Raw genomic sequence first — 16940 nt, 5'->3', positions numbered from 1 at the left:
AAGGGACCATTGTGGACAAGGCATTCCTCACAGGGTCTAACAAGTGCTGAGTAAAGGGAAAGAATCATTTTCCTCTATCTATGGGCTAGACTTCTGATGATACAGCCCAGTCTTCTGTTAGCCTGTACTGCTGTGGGACTTAGTATATCCCAGATGCAGAACTTTGCATTTGTCCTCATCACACTTCACAAAGTTCTGCCAGCCCATGCCTGTAGCATATTAAGGTTCCTCTGAATGGAAGCCCTGGCCTTGAGCAAGTCACTTGCATCACCCATTTTGGCACCTGAAAACTTGATAAGGGCCCATTCTGTGCTCTCCACGTGTGAAACAGAGTATGTCCTAGGGTCGACATCTGAGGATCTCCACTTGTAATGAATCACCCAGTAGAGTACAGACAAATAACCTCTTCCCTTTAAACATGATCACCCATACAGTTTTTCACCTATCTAGTAATCCACATATCTAGACAGGATGTCCCAGCTTGTATCTAAAGATGCTTTAGGAGATCATCTTTAAAGCCTTGTTAAACCAAGGGGAGATGACAGTAAAATATAGCTACCATGGTTACTAGTCTGAACCTGGCAATCAAGCTGCACGAAAACTCAAAAGAATTAGGTCAGTGTTCTGCTCTTAGAGATCGATCAATATATCTGTGTGGAAAAAAGGAGAAAAAAAGAACAGAATAAATACCTGTGGTCAGCAAAGATGGAATATATAAGTGGAAAGAAACACAAGCATCTACTGTGTTAAAATAAGTAAATAGACAAGTAGAGAGAAAGGTGGATGAGAAGTGGACTTCTGTAGGCCAAGAACAGATTTAAGCATAGCTGCAGAAGGCTCAGGATGTCATCCTGGTCAGTTTTCTGTTTTTCTATAATCTGTCACTGTGATGGCTTCCTCCCAGCATTTATTATTAATCAAAATGATTGCTTCAGTCTCCTAAAAAAGGAGATATTTTTCGAAGGGAACCACTGGAGTATCAATGAGTAATGAATAACCGTTCCTACCAATGAGTAGGAACGGTTATTCATTAACTCGTCACTTATTGTTTCTTTTGCAGTAGCACATAGGCTGATGCTTCATTAGTAAAGTCTCCTCCATTCTGAAAGCAGCAGAGCAGAGAAATATGATGCTGTATCAAGGACTGTTACGAACTGTTGAGTAGCTGTATTTTTATATCACTCATATCCAAGGGAACATTAAATTTAGTTTTTAATAAACAGTTTTGTCACTCTCCAGTACTAGAATTCAGCCACCTACTAGTGTGATCACTGTGAGATTGTAGGCTATATACAACAAGTAATAACATGGTTGAGTTGATTTTACAGTTACATCAACAGAGTGCAGTGCAAAAGTGTGATCGGTAGACTTTTTATAACAAATTGCATATGTCTGATCTAAGGAATACCTAGAGATTTCATTTGATTTTTGTTGTAATAAATCAAATGAAGAAAGTGTGCTTTTTCAGTAACAAAAGCAGTTCAGAAATTTATTGCAGACTTCAGTAATTCTAATGTTTTTCTCTGGATATTAAGAGCAGCTTAAGTCTGGCCAATACTATAAAAATGTCTTGGGCAAAATGTGGAAAAACTAGCAGAGCTAAGCAAGCAGGTATAGTAGAAGTGAACACATTTAAAAAGCTTTTTGTCTGCCAGTAGCAGCATTCAATATAATCCGTCATATATAATTTGGATATTAGTACCAGGGAACAAAGGGACAGATAATTAATTTATAGCTGTAATTGGTGGGGGCACTAAATGTCTGTTCTGTTATACTAGGCCTAAATATATAATTTACTATTGGAAGGTTTCTTTAGGCTTTGGTTTGCTGTTTTTAAGGGGAGTTTGACAACTTTGAAATGGAAATTTCTTTTGGCTTCATTTTAAATTGGCCTAGTCTAATTTACAGAATGCAAATTGCACACACAGTAATTTTTAGCACCCTGTAGTGTGATACATACTAGTCTCAAGTTCAACTAGATGTATTAGTTTGTCAAGATTTTACCTTGTCTGCAAATGCAGGTTTATGAATAAAGTCCTGCATATCTTGGGGCTAAAATAACAGATCATCTGAAGCAGTAATGATACAGATGCTTCTGCTGTGCTTTTAGTTGTTAGAAATGTGATGAGTCTGCCAAAACCAAAATTTATCCAATATCATGTCACCAGTCGTCTTCTGGTAACTTAATGTTCCTAGGCTGCCAACAGATCCTTGAAGTCTTCCCTCACAAATATTGCCTGCATCCTAAGCATGAAACCTTTTCAGCCCTGTCAGGCATAGGCAGAACATTTTAATATGAAAAGTATTAGACACTAGAATTATGAGAAAAAATTCCTGCTCACAAAGGCTTCTGCTTCAGTCATTGTGAGGGCCAGACTAGCACAAATTTTATTTCTTAAGAGACAAATGGATGTGCCACATACTATAACTTTACACAGTATAATATCAGCTAAGTGAATGGGCAGTGCTAGAATAAAGCAAGGTCAGCAGTAACAAACCGTGAACGCATCCCCCAGAATGCATGCAGTTATGTGCACGCAGTGTTATCACCAGAGGCATGCAACACCTTTCAGGTACTGTACCTGTGGTGATGCATCTGTCCTAAGTGGCAATGGTGGAAGCAAGGACCAGAGGTGTGTAACCACAAAGCAGCAGTTATTACTGGTGTGTGACAAAATTAAGTCTCTGAATTAGGCTGTCAGTACTCACCATAATGGTGTCCTTCTGGTCACCACTGCAAAGAAAAGGAATCTGAGACTGGAAAAGTTCTCTATTGTTATATTACTTGCATTTTTTAAAAATCCATCACTTTTGGTTTTATCATGAAGGAAGCTATGTGGACATCATGTCTGTCTCAGAGCAGAGGAGGATAAAATGGAAGTAGCTCCTAGCTTTCTACCTCTGCTGACTTGCCTTTGATGTATTCAATAGTGGCTTGCAGAGACTTAATAGACGTACAGCAGTAATGCAGGAAAATGGCCTACCATGGCCATACTATTTCAATTAAACTATCTGGACAATGAAGAAAGAGCTGTAGAATTGCTATCCTCATTAAACCTTCCTGGCTGAAGGCATGGGTGGGTCAGCATGGTTCAGTAATGAAGACATAGGATGTAATATATTGCCTAGCCTTGCCCATGAGAACACAAGTATGAACTCACTGATCCTGCTTCAATGAACAGCAAATCTTGAAGTACACTGTCACTGCTAGTTACAATTTTCTGTAACACAAAAAAAATAGGTTCTACTTTCCTATTGCATATCTCATTGAGCTACAGTTGGACATGCATGTGCAATCATTGCATTATAGTGATTAATTGTACTAGTAATAGAGCCACAGAACCTCTGTCAAGGCATGTTTTCTACAGGGTCTTTATGATCCCAGCAGGGATGTTGTCACCTAACTCCAAAATCTTTTCTGAAAGATCACTTTCTCTTTCTTTTTTTTTTTTTTTCTTTCAAATAGGCTTCTAGAAGCTCAGTATGTATCTATGGGTGAAGAATGGCTGGTTGGGTCCTGAGACCTGAACTTACATCAGACTTTTCAGTTTTCTTCAGACATGTCTGACTGGTACAAAATGTAATGCAAGTTTTAATGACTGGTGGTTTAATTTTGCAAATATCCTTCAGTAAAATGACATAGGCACTACAGTCCATTTGTGCAGGATTTGACGCAACAGCAGCAAGAAACATAAACATTCTTTTAAAAATAAAGTATCTCTCAATCAGTTGCCATAACTCTAAATGTTGCTGCCTGGGGTGATTTATAGTAGACCGAAACTATGATAGAGTCATGGATCCCACATGCCTGGCATTTTACTATAAGAATCTAGATTGTCCTTCTCAATCCTGATGCTTTATTCTCTTCTTGAATTCAAATTGTGTTCAGATTCATAATTATTAGAAACTGGCATCTTTCTCTGCTGCATCAAAATGAATATTCAGAATAGAACTGTAAACTACACTTGTGAGATCCTGTGTGAAAATCAGCATCATGGATGGCATTGCTAATTAGGAATCAGCCTTCAGTGTCTATATGCTACAGTTACAAGAGTTCTGTGAAGACAGCACTGAAAAAGAAGAATCTAAACCTTTCAGTGGTTAAACTTTAAGATGATTTTTGAATGGTAATCTGGAAGGGGAGACACGGTAGTGAGGTTGTGGTCTGGAAACAGATTTGATCTAAGTTTCCAGAGCATCTGTCACAGGAAGCAAAGCCTGGATTCTTTATATATAAATAGAGCTAAAAGCAGATTGTTGATTTGACAGCATGTAGACTGAGGAAGTAATATTTGTGTAGATTTGATGGGAAAGATTTTTTTCTTGAAAGAAATACAATTTTTTAATTCTGAATTTCTTCTATTCTGAATATTGTTTCATTCAACTTTGCTAGGATATATTGAGAGTTTTAATTACTTTTCCTATACAAATCTGCATTTGCCTTGAATAGCTAAACTATTAAAAAAGGAAAAATGGTGGTTTTTTTAAATAAGAACAAAAGTAATGCCATTATCTACATAACACATTGCTTTCCTCTGCAGGCATGCACCAGTAGAGGCTGCTGTACACCATATTAAATAAACATTTATACATACTGATAGATTCATTTACAGGCAGGTCAGAGATGGGACTTGAAATGTAGTTGTGTGTTTAACTTACATAAACATATAAAAATTATAAATGCGGAAACTCTTTAAGATTTCACAGAGATCCCATAGTCTGGGGGTAGCAGCAAAGTAGCAAGCATTTGCTTTTCATCATTATGTGTTTCTAACTTCAGACCAGGCAGATAGTAATTTTTACAAATAGGCACCTGAAGGTGCTGAAGCATCAGTCTTTGCTTTTTGACTCTCACTAGTAATTAACCAATATATCACTAATTTGTTAAGATGTTTATTAGGTTTTGTATTTCTAATGTCTAAAATGTCTCTGTTAAGTAGCACTCTATGCATAAATGTGTCCCTTTTACTAGAAGAGGAAGAATTTTCCTTAAACCAACATGTATTTCCGTGTATTCTTTGGGATATGGTTCCAATGACTCACTCCCCTCTGTGTTCTGCTGATGACTTGGCTCTGTAGAAACGAAGGCACTACACTGTCAGAAACACATGAGCATGCAGACCTGAGCTCCCTTCACACACACAGTGCCATGGCCCCACCATAAAAGGGGCCAGGCAGGCTGGAGTGTGAAGGCTTCTGGGGGCAGGCTGCAATTGCTCATGGAGCCTTTGAGACCTCACAGGACAGTGTGCCCTCACTGAGACCTAAAGCACCATGGGCAAATGGCTGAGTTAGGGACAATCTGAAACCCAAGAGGAACATCTGCTCCGTAGCTTCTAGGGCAGCAGTACACAGGTGGAGCTGGAGGAGACGGGTCAAAAAATTCCATGCAGTTTTTGTTTCTTCCTGCCATCCTTTTTCCAAGAGTGGTCTGTCTTTGGCTGCCATGTGAAGAAAGAAACATTTGATTTGGCCCAGTTCAGACAGCAGGCAGGAGACGAACATAGTTTGAAAGAAAATCAACAACAAAGAAACCCAAACATCCCAAATGGGTTGTGATGTGAGGAGTGCTGCCCTTTCTTCTCCCCATGAGATGCCACCCTCACGCAGTCAAAAGGTGGATGGTGACAGCTACAGCCAGCCAGAGGCCAGGCATAATTCCTGTCTGCAGCCAGTGCTGGAAGGAGCAGCACTCCCAGGGCCTGGAGAGAAGGTGGGAGCAGTGCTCTTCAGTGGAGTCTGGTGCAGACAAGGGATGCAGCAGCTGGAATGAGTGAGAAGACCATTCTGACACAGGAAGTGAAGAGGCTTTGGGGGGGACTTTGTGCATGCCAGCTGGGATCCTCTACTCTGTGAGTTGGGGTTATTCTGGCAAAATGAATAGCCAAACAAGTTTTTGTGCTGGAAAACTGCAGGTTAGGGTGCAGAAGTCTGTAGTAGGGGTAAGGATGGAGATAGATGCATACTGAGTGTATCATAGAATGGTTTGAATTGGAATGGACCTTAAAGACCATCTATTTCCAACTCTGCCATGAGCAGGGACACCTTCCACTACACCAGGTTGCTCAAAGCCCTGTCCAACCTGGCCTTAAACAATTCCAAGGATGGGGCATCCATAACTTCTCTGCGCAACCTGTTGAGTGTCTCACCACCCTCACCATGAAGAATTTCTTCCTCACATCTAATCTAAATCTACTCTCTTTCAGTTTAAAACTGTTACCCCTCATCCCATCACTACACTCCCTGACAAAGAGTCCCTCCCCATCTTTCCTGTAGGCCCCCATGAAGTACTGGAAGGCCACAGTAAAGTCTCCCTGGAGCCTTCTCCAGGCTGAACAACTCCAACTCTCTCAGCCTGTCCTCACAGGGAGGTGCTCCAGCCCCTTCATCGTCTTGGTGGCCTCCTCTGGACCTCCTTGAGCAGGTCCATGTGCTTCTTATATTGGGGGTCCCAGATCTGGACACAGAACTCCAGGTGGGGTCTTACCAGAGCAGAGGGGGAGAATCACCTCCCTTGACCTACTGGCCACACTTCTCTTGGTGCAGCCCAGGATGCAGTTGGCTTTCTGGGCTGCGAGCACATATTGCTGGCTCACGTTGAACTTTTCGTCAATCTGGGTAGTTGCTGCAGAAAAGAAAGTTAGCTTTGCTGTCAACTTTTTCACTGATTTTTCTTCAGTAATAAAGTCTGAGCAGTGTAACTGCCAACTACATCCCCTGAAATTTGTCACTGCTGTATGTTCTAGGAGAGGCTAGAACCACATAGGTATTTCCAAATATTATAGCTATACACCACATATTCTTATCTTGGAGAGTACTTATACCCGAAGACAAGAGAGAACTGGCTGCTGGGAAACAGCACATTTTTTTTCTTTCAGGTCCTGTAGGGGTTGGACTGAATGAACTTAAACGGAAATTGCTGATCAGTGACACCCAGCATTACGGGGTAACTGTGCCACGTAAGTAAAAATACCCTTCTATTCTCCTAATGCTCTACTTGCATTGTTATCCTTTATTATTGCATTACCTTAAGGCTCTTTCAAATTTGGGTCTCTAAATGCATGCTTGGCATCTGAATTACTTTTCTAATTTTTAAAAGTGCTGCTGCAGTTGTATTTTAAATAGCATTGATTAAACTGGTAGGACATTTTGGCTCAGAGGCATTGCAGTAGATTTTTAGTACAAGTTTAACATGATTGATGTCAGCGAGGTTTAGTAAATGAAACTCAGCAGAAGAACACCCTGGATTTGGCTGTAAAGTAGTGAAATGTACTCTGTTACCAATGCTTGCTTTCACAGAAATGGCCTTTATATGTTACACAGGCTGAAAAATTAAGACTGATGATAAACAGTTTAATCCTGTGAATAAATTAGTTAAGTCCCTTTGATTAGCTTTAGAAAAGTTGATTTAGGGATTTTTTTCTCTTTCTCCCTATCTCACCAGGTAGTGTTACTTTGTATAACACTGAAAAACATTGTTTTATATTAATTTCTACAGTACTTTATTGGAGTTTCTTTAATCTGGAGGACTTGACAGTTTTAGTTAGATTTTCATTCTGTGGTTTGCTTTCTACTTGTACTTGTGCTTCCTGTAGGGCTCCATCAAAAAATATGGGTACAACACTCTGAATTCAGGAGATACTGTCACAGGTTTTTTGCAAGTACAAGTATTCTATAAAGTACATGTATGAATGAATTTACCAGGTAGAAAAATGAATATATTTGGTTTTGGCAAGTCATGTCCTTTGCACATATTCAGCTGGGTATTGAAAACAACAACAAAAAAAGCCAGATGTTCCCAAATATTTAACACATTGAAGCATATGCAATCATTTGCCCAAAAACATTCCTCTAAAAATTGCCAGTATTCATCAAGCTGCCTTCTCTCTTTTCCAAATTTGTGGTTATAATTTAAAACAAACACATAAAGAATCCATCTCCCTGAAATTCAGCAAGTCAGAACTTCGAGAGAAAACTGGGGTTCTTGTCTTGGAAATGTTGCTGTTTGTGTCAACCTAAGAAGAGCGTGATATCAAATGGCATTTAAGACTGCGTTGCTGCAAGCAGGTTTCGTATGTTCGTATGTGATGGAGAATACATGATGCTGTAACATGTGAAGCATGTTAAATAGGACTTTTGAATGGATTCATTAAGCGTGAGTGGCAACCCCACGAATAAATTTCATTTATAAGCAAAACCTTTATATCTAGTACTTGAGGGAAAGTAAGAAGTGCAACTACTACAAAGCTATTGAAAGAAAAAGGAATTTGATTTTGATCACCAAAAAATGAAAAGCACTAAACCATAAAATTCACACCCCGTTTTTTTATTATCATGCTTCACATACCACAGCTACAAGTGTTGTTAATGAATGTAACATTTTATAAATCAGGTTGGTGAGCTTTCTTTCCCTTTATAGTCTCATATGCTAATAAGTTTAACAAGTGGCAAGGCTGGGGTAATTGTTATGGACTGCTGCTCCTTTTATTATTCAGCTGTCCTCATTTTATTGGATTTTTCCACTAGTTAATAAAAATGATAATCTGATACTTGTCCAGTAGGTTTTTTCCTGCTTTTCCTGCATGCTTTTAAAACTCAATCCTGTCATGTGTTTGTATGCCTCCTACCAGATACAGAGCAGCCTTACGTTCATCAGAAGTGAGGGAAACACTATGCTTAGTATTGCACAGGGTTGTGTGCTTTTCAGTGTTTCCTGAACTGGTTTGCATTATAATGATTTGTGCATCTTTTGCCTTTTTTTATTTTTCCAATTAATGAAACTGCAGACACTACCCGTCCGAGGAGAAGTCAAGAAAGTGACGGTGTCGAATACATTTTCATTTCCAAGCACTTGTTTGAGACAGACGTACAGAATAACAAGTATGTCAAAGAGACTTTAACTAGAACTGCAGTTAAAACAATGACTTTATTATAAAATGGGGCTGGTTACAATTTCAGAAAATAAGTCAAAGTGGATATAAGTTGCAGTGATTTGAAGACGTGTTAAAATTACATTTTGATATATAAGCAGCTGGCAAAAACACAGAGCAAAAAAGCAGTATGTGCACACATAACTGTTTCTAAGCTTCCAAGTAGTTTTGGTACTTCAGCTCCTCAAGAAGACACTGATACTGTAGGTGCTCAGGATGGGGGAGCACTTGTAATAGAACATCGTCTGTCATAGCAATAAGGCATCGCAGCTCTAGGAGGGAGGGCCCTGGAAGTCCTGCAAACATGCCTGAGTCAATGTTTTTGTAGTTCTGCTCTCTTTCAGGCCAGGCACTTCCTCTACTTTTGAATTTAGAGATCTACAGTAAAGCCCCTGCCTGTAAACCCTCCAGAAATTAAACTAAAATGAAGACAATGGTAGCATCATGCTTTCTAGCAGCCTGTAAAATACTGTAGCTTGAAATTCTGCCCCAGTGTTTCAGAGGGCAAAAGTGTATTAGACACAAAGCTGTGGGTTTTATTGAAACTTCAAACTGCGCTTGCTTTTTTGGCAAATAGTGCTTGTACTTTTATAGCACATAACCAGCCGCCTTGGTTCCATTAGCACCATCGTCACTCCTCCTCCTCTTCTGAGACAGAGAATTTGGATATTCTGTAGTGTGCAATGAAATTTCAGTAGTTTCTATTGTTTAGCTTATCCACTGTTTTATTGCATTGCATTAGTTCAGAAAAAGAGGTGATGGAAAACATTAGTGAGCTGTTGGACTACAGTACTTTTTTCTCTTTAACTGTAATACAAGCAGGTGTTACTGATTTGAAAGTGGTAAAGTAGAAGATTTCTTAAAATTGACATGCTGAAGTACTTGACAGCATTTCCTTTATAAAACATGGTAAAACTCTCATGTAAAGTAAAATATTTTTGCTCCTGAATTAGATTTTATAAACCAAACTGATAAGGGTTTTTTCTGGGGAAAATGGAAATGACTCCAGTTGTTTTCACCTTCTGCTACAGGTTTATCGAGTATGGCGAGTATAAGAACAACTACTATGGTACAAGTTTAGACTCTGTTCGATCAGTTCTAGCTAAAAACAAAGTTTGTTTGTTGGATGTGCAGCCTCATGTAAGTAAGCATGTCTTTTGGACTCTTGTAGTTCCCCACATTGGATATTGGGATGCTAGGAAAAAAAATGTTTCTCTAAAACGATATATTTTATTCCACACTGAATGACTGTTGAATGAGCTTGCTGGATACCTTTATCACAGCAAGATTTTGCGAAAGGAGAGGAAGGAAACTTCAATATGTATTGGCAAGCATTCAGCTTCATAATTAAGTGAATTGAAAGCCTACAGCATAATAGCAAAGATTTAATTACAAATGCTCCTATATTTCCATTCATCTTTCTGCTGGTTTGGGTTAGAGGTTCTCTATGAAACTTCAATTTCAGAACAGCTTTGAGCTATCACCCAGTCCAGCAACACTCTCACATGTTTAACCAGACTGTTCATACCAAGGGTTTACATGCAGGGTAGATACGAGTCAAGGAAAGCACTAAATGTGATGTTGGCTGGATAATTGTTAAGAACATTCCTCTCTAAACCATTTGTTCTTGCATTGACCTTGTCTTTCAACCCTGCTGAACAGCTCCACTGGGAATTTTTATGCTACTAATAACCACAGTGCTTCCAGGAGCTGGACTAGTTTGTTTAAACCCAGCCAAGGTATTTCTTCTCCAAGGGTGGCCAGCCTGTGACTTCTGAACCCTGGCAGCTGGTGAACAGTTCCTGGGGCAGTTTCAGATGCAGGGCTGTGCCATAGGAGCAGGGCAGGGAGGCTGCGCTGGCAGACGAGCGGTCAGGGAAGCCAGACCCTACACCATAGGAGGAACGGAGCTGGGCAGGGGCTTCTGCTTTGTGAGACCATTGCCTGTTCAGCACAGCCCTGTTTTCCAGCAGTGTGAATAGAATGGAAAGCTTCTGGCCATCCCTACTTCACCCTAAGCTGCTGGCCATCCCTGCTTCACTCTGTCCTGCAATCTGAATTGTAGATTTATCTCTAACTCCATACATAGCATCACTCGACTCAGGAAGAATGAACAGCAGGCAGTTCTGCAGTGGACACAGTACTGAAGAGAAAAATCATTGACCTGTTGTCACTGAGTGTAACAGACACCTTTTCCCACTACTTTTCATGGGTACAGAAAGTGTTATTCCTGCTAAAATGGGTTGCACTTTCCTCCTCTCCTGAACACCCTGCTGCTCCCTCCATCCTCCAGCTGCCAGTGATACTGGTGTGCACAGCCCAGCTGTTGCTGGACTGATGGGGTTTACCAGCAGCCCATGTGGAAATTGAGAGAAATCGTCGCCCTTGGAGAAATGGTTTTCTTACTATTCACAAAATTCTCCTTACACAAATCAATGCCAATCAGCAGACCAGGATGGCAGTAAATGAAAAATAGCCTTCTAGGAGTGCTTTATGGGTTTATTTTGGTTAGTAGAGAATTTCTTTTATTATGGTAAATTCCACTGTGTGAAATAAACTAATTAATTAAAATATTTCCTCTTTCCAGACAGTGAAACACTTACGGACATATGAATTTAAACCGTTTGTTATATTTATAAAGCCACCATCGCTTGACCGTTTGAGAGAGACCAGAAAAAATGCCAAGATCATTTCAAGTAAAGATGACAAGGGAACTGCAAAACCCTTTACAGTAAGTATACTTAGACATGGTAAAGCATGAGAACTTGTTAAGAGTTTTGTTGTAGTGGTTTACCTTAAAAATAAAGGTGATCACTGGATCTCATTGACAGTACTTGTTAGGCCTTACATAAAGTATCTTGTTGTTTCCCAACCAAATTTGCTGTGGTGTTTTCATTGTTTGATATGCTTATGGGAATTTACATTTCCATGTTCCTCTGATTTTATGTCATGAAAGAACCCCCACAATGCAAGTAATATTTTTATGAGAAACAATGCTGTGGATTTCCTTTAAAAATTTTTCATCTGGGCTTAGATGTTTCTATTCAAGTGTAGGAATTTCCTTATTTTATCAGGTGTATTTTGTGGTCTAAATGTAGATAAAAGCTCAAATATGGTCAATATCATCTGTTAAAAAAGGAAATACTTTGATAAAAAGCCTGTATTTGTGGATAAGAGAAACATTTTTTTTTAAATGTTACATGGAAATGAACACTGTCAGAAAGAAGGAGAAAAATCTAAGCAAGTAACAAATGCTGCTTTTTATCAATAATTAGAAGATATTAGATTACCCAACAGTAACTTACTTACTTGAAATAAAAGGAAATCATATTTTAATTGAAGCTAAAGTAAAGCTGATCATCATTAGACCTTTTTTCTGCATTTATGGTGTGTATCATTTTTTGTCATTCAGATGTTATTTAAGATTTTTTATATTATGTTCTTATATTTTTTATATTATGTTTCAAAGTGAGTCACAGATACAGTCACAGACTACACAGACTGTATCTGTGTAGAATATGCATTTGAAATAGTTTGAAAATAATGTGCTATAAGAATATGTTCTAATATAAAATGTAAGAGGAGTTCATTCTTAAGAGCAACCTTCAAGACATTGCTTAGCTAGGACGCGTTTAATCTCTCAGAGATATGTAAACAATTAAATTCCCAAGATTTTTTCTCTCCCCAAACATGAAGAGAAATCCACTGAGCCAGGTTGAACCAAGCATAGGAAGACAGCTCCTACCAAGCTCTTAAAAGTATAAAGGCTACACTGTAATATGTCGCATGCTAATAGCAAGCTGAGACTTAAGTAATGAAACTTTAAATGTATCATCAAAGTAAACAGCTAGAAAGATTTTTCACTGGTACTGCTAACCAAAAATGTCTCTGTAATTACCATGCAGTGACTAATTGTGTCACTGCAAGGGGAGAGATGAAAGAATTGCCTGTTGAGCAGAGCCTACTCACAAGAATCTACTCTCCAAGATTACTTGTAATGGTAATTTCCTTTTTTTTTTTTTTTTAAATTAAAAGTACAGTTTCCATCTCCTGATGAGATGAGAAATAAGCAAGTAGCTTTGTGTTTACCACAGAATTTATGTGATGTTGCTGTGGACTGACTATGCTTTGCACTGATCTTACTAGGAAGAAGATTTTCAAGAAATGATTAAATCTGCCCACGTGATGGAGAGCCAGTATGGCCACCTTTTCGATAAGGTGATAGTCAACGATGACCTCGCTACAGCTTACAGTGAGCTTAAAGCAACTTTTGACAGGTTGGAGACCGAGACCTTCTGGGTTCCTGTCAGCTGGCTACATTCATAAAAACGTTTTAAATAGAGAAAACATCTGCTGTTGTCTCAGCATCTAAATAATGGGCATGGTTAGGCATTACTCGATGGCCGTTTTCTTGGTAGGAGGTCTTTCTAACTCTACCTGAGCAGCAGGTACACTCTTCATGCACTTGGAACTGGTCTTGTTTTCCTGTGTCTTCAATTGTTCTGCCCACAGTTTTGGGGCAGAACAGCCAGATTAAACTGAAGTCTTGGTATGCTCCATAAAGTGAGCTAATACTAGTCTAACAAAACTGCCAAACACCTCTTTAGCATCATCTGTGTATTTCCAAGGTAAGCTTTTTTTAACAGAGAGTTTACAGAAGATACTAATTAAAACTGGAGATCAGCACTTTGATGATTTTAAGCATAACTGCTCCATAAAGAGTACATTAGCACTTGGAAGTTATTACCCCTTAAGTGCTTGAGAGAACTGAAACAGGCAAAAAGTGACCAACATTTTTATGAGGAAGACATCGTAGTTTTAATTACATATCAGGATAAGTGTTTTTACTTTTCTAGATGTGAACCTTGTCTTACATGTACAGAGTGATTTTAGTATTCCTTTGCACTTACAGTGTCATGGAAAGAAAGATGTATTCAGTGGCTTAATTGTGAAATACTCTGCTGTGAGCATGCATAAATTGAAAATATTTTCATGCATGCTTTGTGGCACAACAAAGAAAACTCACAGGAATATTTATTTAAATAGGGAAAAATATGAGTTACTATGTATATAACTTCAAAGTCTGTGGGATTAATCTTCTGTAAAATCAGTGGCAAAGTGATACAAATAGCAACAAAGTAGGAACTTTTTTTTTTTTTTTCCCCTTTAAATTGATTTCAGACATTTTTGACATACTTTAGAATAATTTTTCCATCGGAAATTTGCAAACAATTAATGAGGAAACCTTGGAGATCTGGGAAGCAGTTGTAAGAGATTAATGCTTTTTATTGTTTAGTAAGTAGTGATACTTTTTAGTAGTGTAGCATATACTTTGTCTCCACTCAAAGGTAAATTAGTGCTATAGACTTCATGTAAAAAATATCCTGGTCACTGCTCAGACACAGTTGGAAACCTCATCTTAAAATCTGATGTGGCAGTGTAAGCAAATGTATATTAGATGATGTATTTTTAATATAGATAATTTGGTATTTTTCTTTATTTACTGCTGATATGCAGGAAATTACTACATCTGTAAAGACCAAGAAACACCTGTGTGTTGTGTTGTGAATATGTCTTGTAAGTACAGAATGTGTATAGAAACTCGCTGACTTCAGATCATCCTATCTGTGGCATTCAAACAGGAAACGGTTATTTCATGTTAATCTGTAAAGAGAATATAGCTGTCTTGTTTAAAGAAAAAATAATTTAGTGAAACTTTATATATTTATGAAAGGGTTGAAAAGGGATGTTAAGTTTTTAAATTTCTTGTCAATGTGATCATTTACTAAAGCGATTACTAGGTATGTAATTTGAGACACTGTCTGTAAATGGAGCTCAACATTCCATGTAAATATTTTATTTCAGTTTATACACTGATAAAGCCATCAGATTTTGCAGTTTTATTCTAAATGCGTATTTAATGTGTGGGTCATTGCATTTGGCTTAGAGTCGTATAAAACAAATGAAATGCAAGCAACAACAGCAAAATCCCCAGGAGTCTGGAAACATTTATGCAAGAGTTACAGATGTACTGAATCCCAGTATGGATACACGCTCTGCTTGAACAGCTATAATGTAACTTTTGTCAAAAATCACGACTTTGCAGTGGACTTAAATGTTTTTGTAACATAAATAGAAATTTGTTGATAAATTAATTGCATGGAGATTATGTGAGTTGAGAAAATCTTTTCCATTTTTTTTTCATTACTGAAAATCAAACTGTTTTTCAGGGGATCTGGAATTCAGCAGGTCTGTTTGCCTGCGAGATGTTGAATGCCCTCACTGTCTCTTGCAACCAGCCCAAACTGAGTGAGCACTCAGCATCTCACAGGATCTTGCCATTTCCAACAAGAGAGGCTTTAGTCCTTACTGAAACACCCTTAACACTGCTTCTAACCTGGGCTGTCTCAGAACATTAGTGTACAATAAAGCTCACGTAAGGAACCTGCTTTTCTCTTTAAGAAATAGATGCTAGAATAATCTGCAAACTCCCTGGTAGAAACAGTTCTGGCTGTCCTGCAGGCTGCTTTTCTAGTCCTTTTGAAATTAATTTAATTCCCATTCCTGGGTCAGTGTGGTCTAGGAGGACCTTCTACACAGGTTTGCTGTGCCGGGCAGCAGTAAGCAGCATGGTGCTTTGCTGCATTTACAGAGACACTGACCCTCTGATCCTCGGCACAGTCCTGGCAGGAGTTTCCTAGACAGATGGCTGCCTGCCCTGTTTCCAAGCCAGGAGCTAATTCCTGAATTGTAACACCTGCAAAAGAAAGGGAATCACAAAAACATAAATCCAACCAACAGAATAAATTGTGCACAGAGTCTTTCAGGAGTGAGAAATAGTTTTAATTAAATTACTGGATTGCTCTTGAAAATCAACAGTGTTAGCTTCATTTAAAAAAATTAAATCTAGGCCACCAGCCTCCATGAGGTGGGCAAAGATGATAGTAGATGAAGGAAGAAAAAATGTCTTAGCCCAACAGTTTCAACAGGACAGGAGCCTGCTTATTGTGATGGACGCTGAGCCCATGTGCTGAATTGTTCTGGGATACCAAGGAGGGGGGGTGGTGGTGTTGTTCCTTTGACTCCTAAGAATTTGGGAACGAAGACGACTCAACATGTTTCCAATATTCCACATATTCAAGTTGTGCTGTGTGGGTTTTTAGAGAACTGTATGTTTTGACAGTCAAGTCCAGATGTTTTATTGTGTTTTAGCTGTTTGCCATAGTCAAACAAATGGTAGTATTTTTTAATATTGTACCAAGCTCTATACTTGAATTTGCCACCAGGTCCTTGGTCGATGTCTTACCTGAAATCTGATCTTACCTTCTTATGCAAAACAATAAATTATTGATAATTCACTGATGGTGGTCTTTTGTTTATTGTGAATTGCACCATAACATATAGGCTTAATGACTTTAAAAGGTAAAATGCCTTAGTAAGTTATTTTGTAGGTCTATTAACTGTAATGCTTGTTATCTTTAAATGGAAAAATAAAGCAACCTAGGACAAGGACTAAAATTCTTAATTCTTCATTTCTTTTCCAGAATTCTCCTTCAAAATAGATATTTACATGCCCCCTGCCCTCCCCACCCCGCCGAGAGGGAAAGCTTAAGTCAGTGGGTCAAACTGAGACATTCAAATTGAGACATCAGCTGGCCCGGGCTTGCAGAGTGCTTGAAGTGTTATCTCAGTTATTGACTCAGCGCATTTCATCGGTCATGTATGCTCCCAGGCCTCTCACAAGTCCCATGGGAGGTTGTGTGCCTTTGTGGGACTCAAACAAAGTAATGCTTAAACTAGGTTACGTTTTGCATTGTGTTATGTCTAAAAAAAAAAAAAAAAAAAAAAAGCCTAACACGTACTAGGATTAGAGAAAAGACTTTTAAGCCTCTTCTGTTTTGTTTCAGTGCAGTATTCTGCGTTTCCCACATGTGCTTAGGTTCAGGTTTCTACTGTGCATGGAGAATTTTTTTCTTGGTAAAGCTCATATTTAGTTTTTGTGAGATTGTT

The 16940-nt window shown here is 38.6% G+C and overlaps 1 protein-coding gene across 5 annotated transcripts in view; it reads left to right on the top strand.

The window, feature by feature from the left end:
- MPP7 (membrane palmitoylated protein 7) overlaps window positions 1-15820 on the top strand; it is a 159212-nt gene extending 143392 nt beyond the window's left edge. For all 5 annotated transcript variants that reach the window (XM_026842253.1, XM_026842257.1, XM_026842255.1 and 2 more), the window contains 5 exons: window positions 6879-6959; window positions 8787-8880; window positions 9962-10070; window positions 11518-11661; window positions 13077-15820. In XM_026842253.1, coding sequence (XP_026698054.1) covers window positions 6879-6959; window positions 8787-8880; window positions 9962-10070; window positions 11518-11661; window positions 13077-13256 — 608 coding nt within the window. In that variant the 3' untranslated portion in view covers window positions 13257-15820. The remainder of the gene's footprint in view (window positions 1-6878; window positions 6960-8786; window positions 8881-9961; window positions 10071-11517; window positions 11662-13076) is intronic.
- Window positions 15821-16940: the final 1120 nt, after the last annotated feature.

Source organism: Athene cunicularia, assembly GCF_003259725.1.
Source record: "Athene cunicularia isolate RWA chromosome 2 unlocalized genomic scaffold, athCun1 chr2_part1, whole genome shotgun sequence".
NCBI lineage: Eukaryota > Metazoa > Chordata > Aves > Strigiformes > Strigidae > Athene > Athene cunicularia.
The sequence above is the reverse complement of the archived record's forward strand: the minus strand, read 5'-3'. Positions and strand labels throughout refer to the sequence as shown.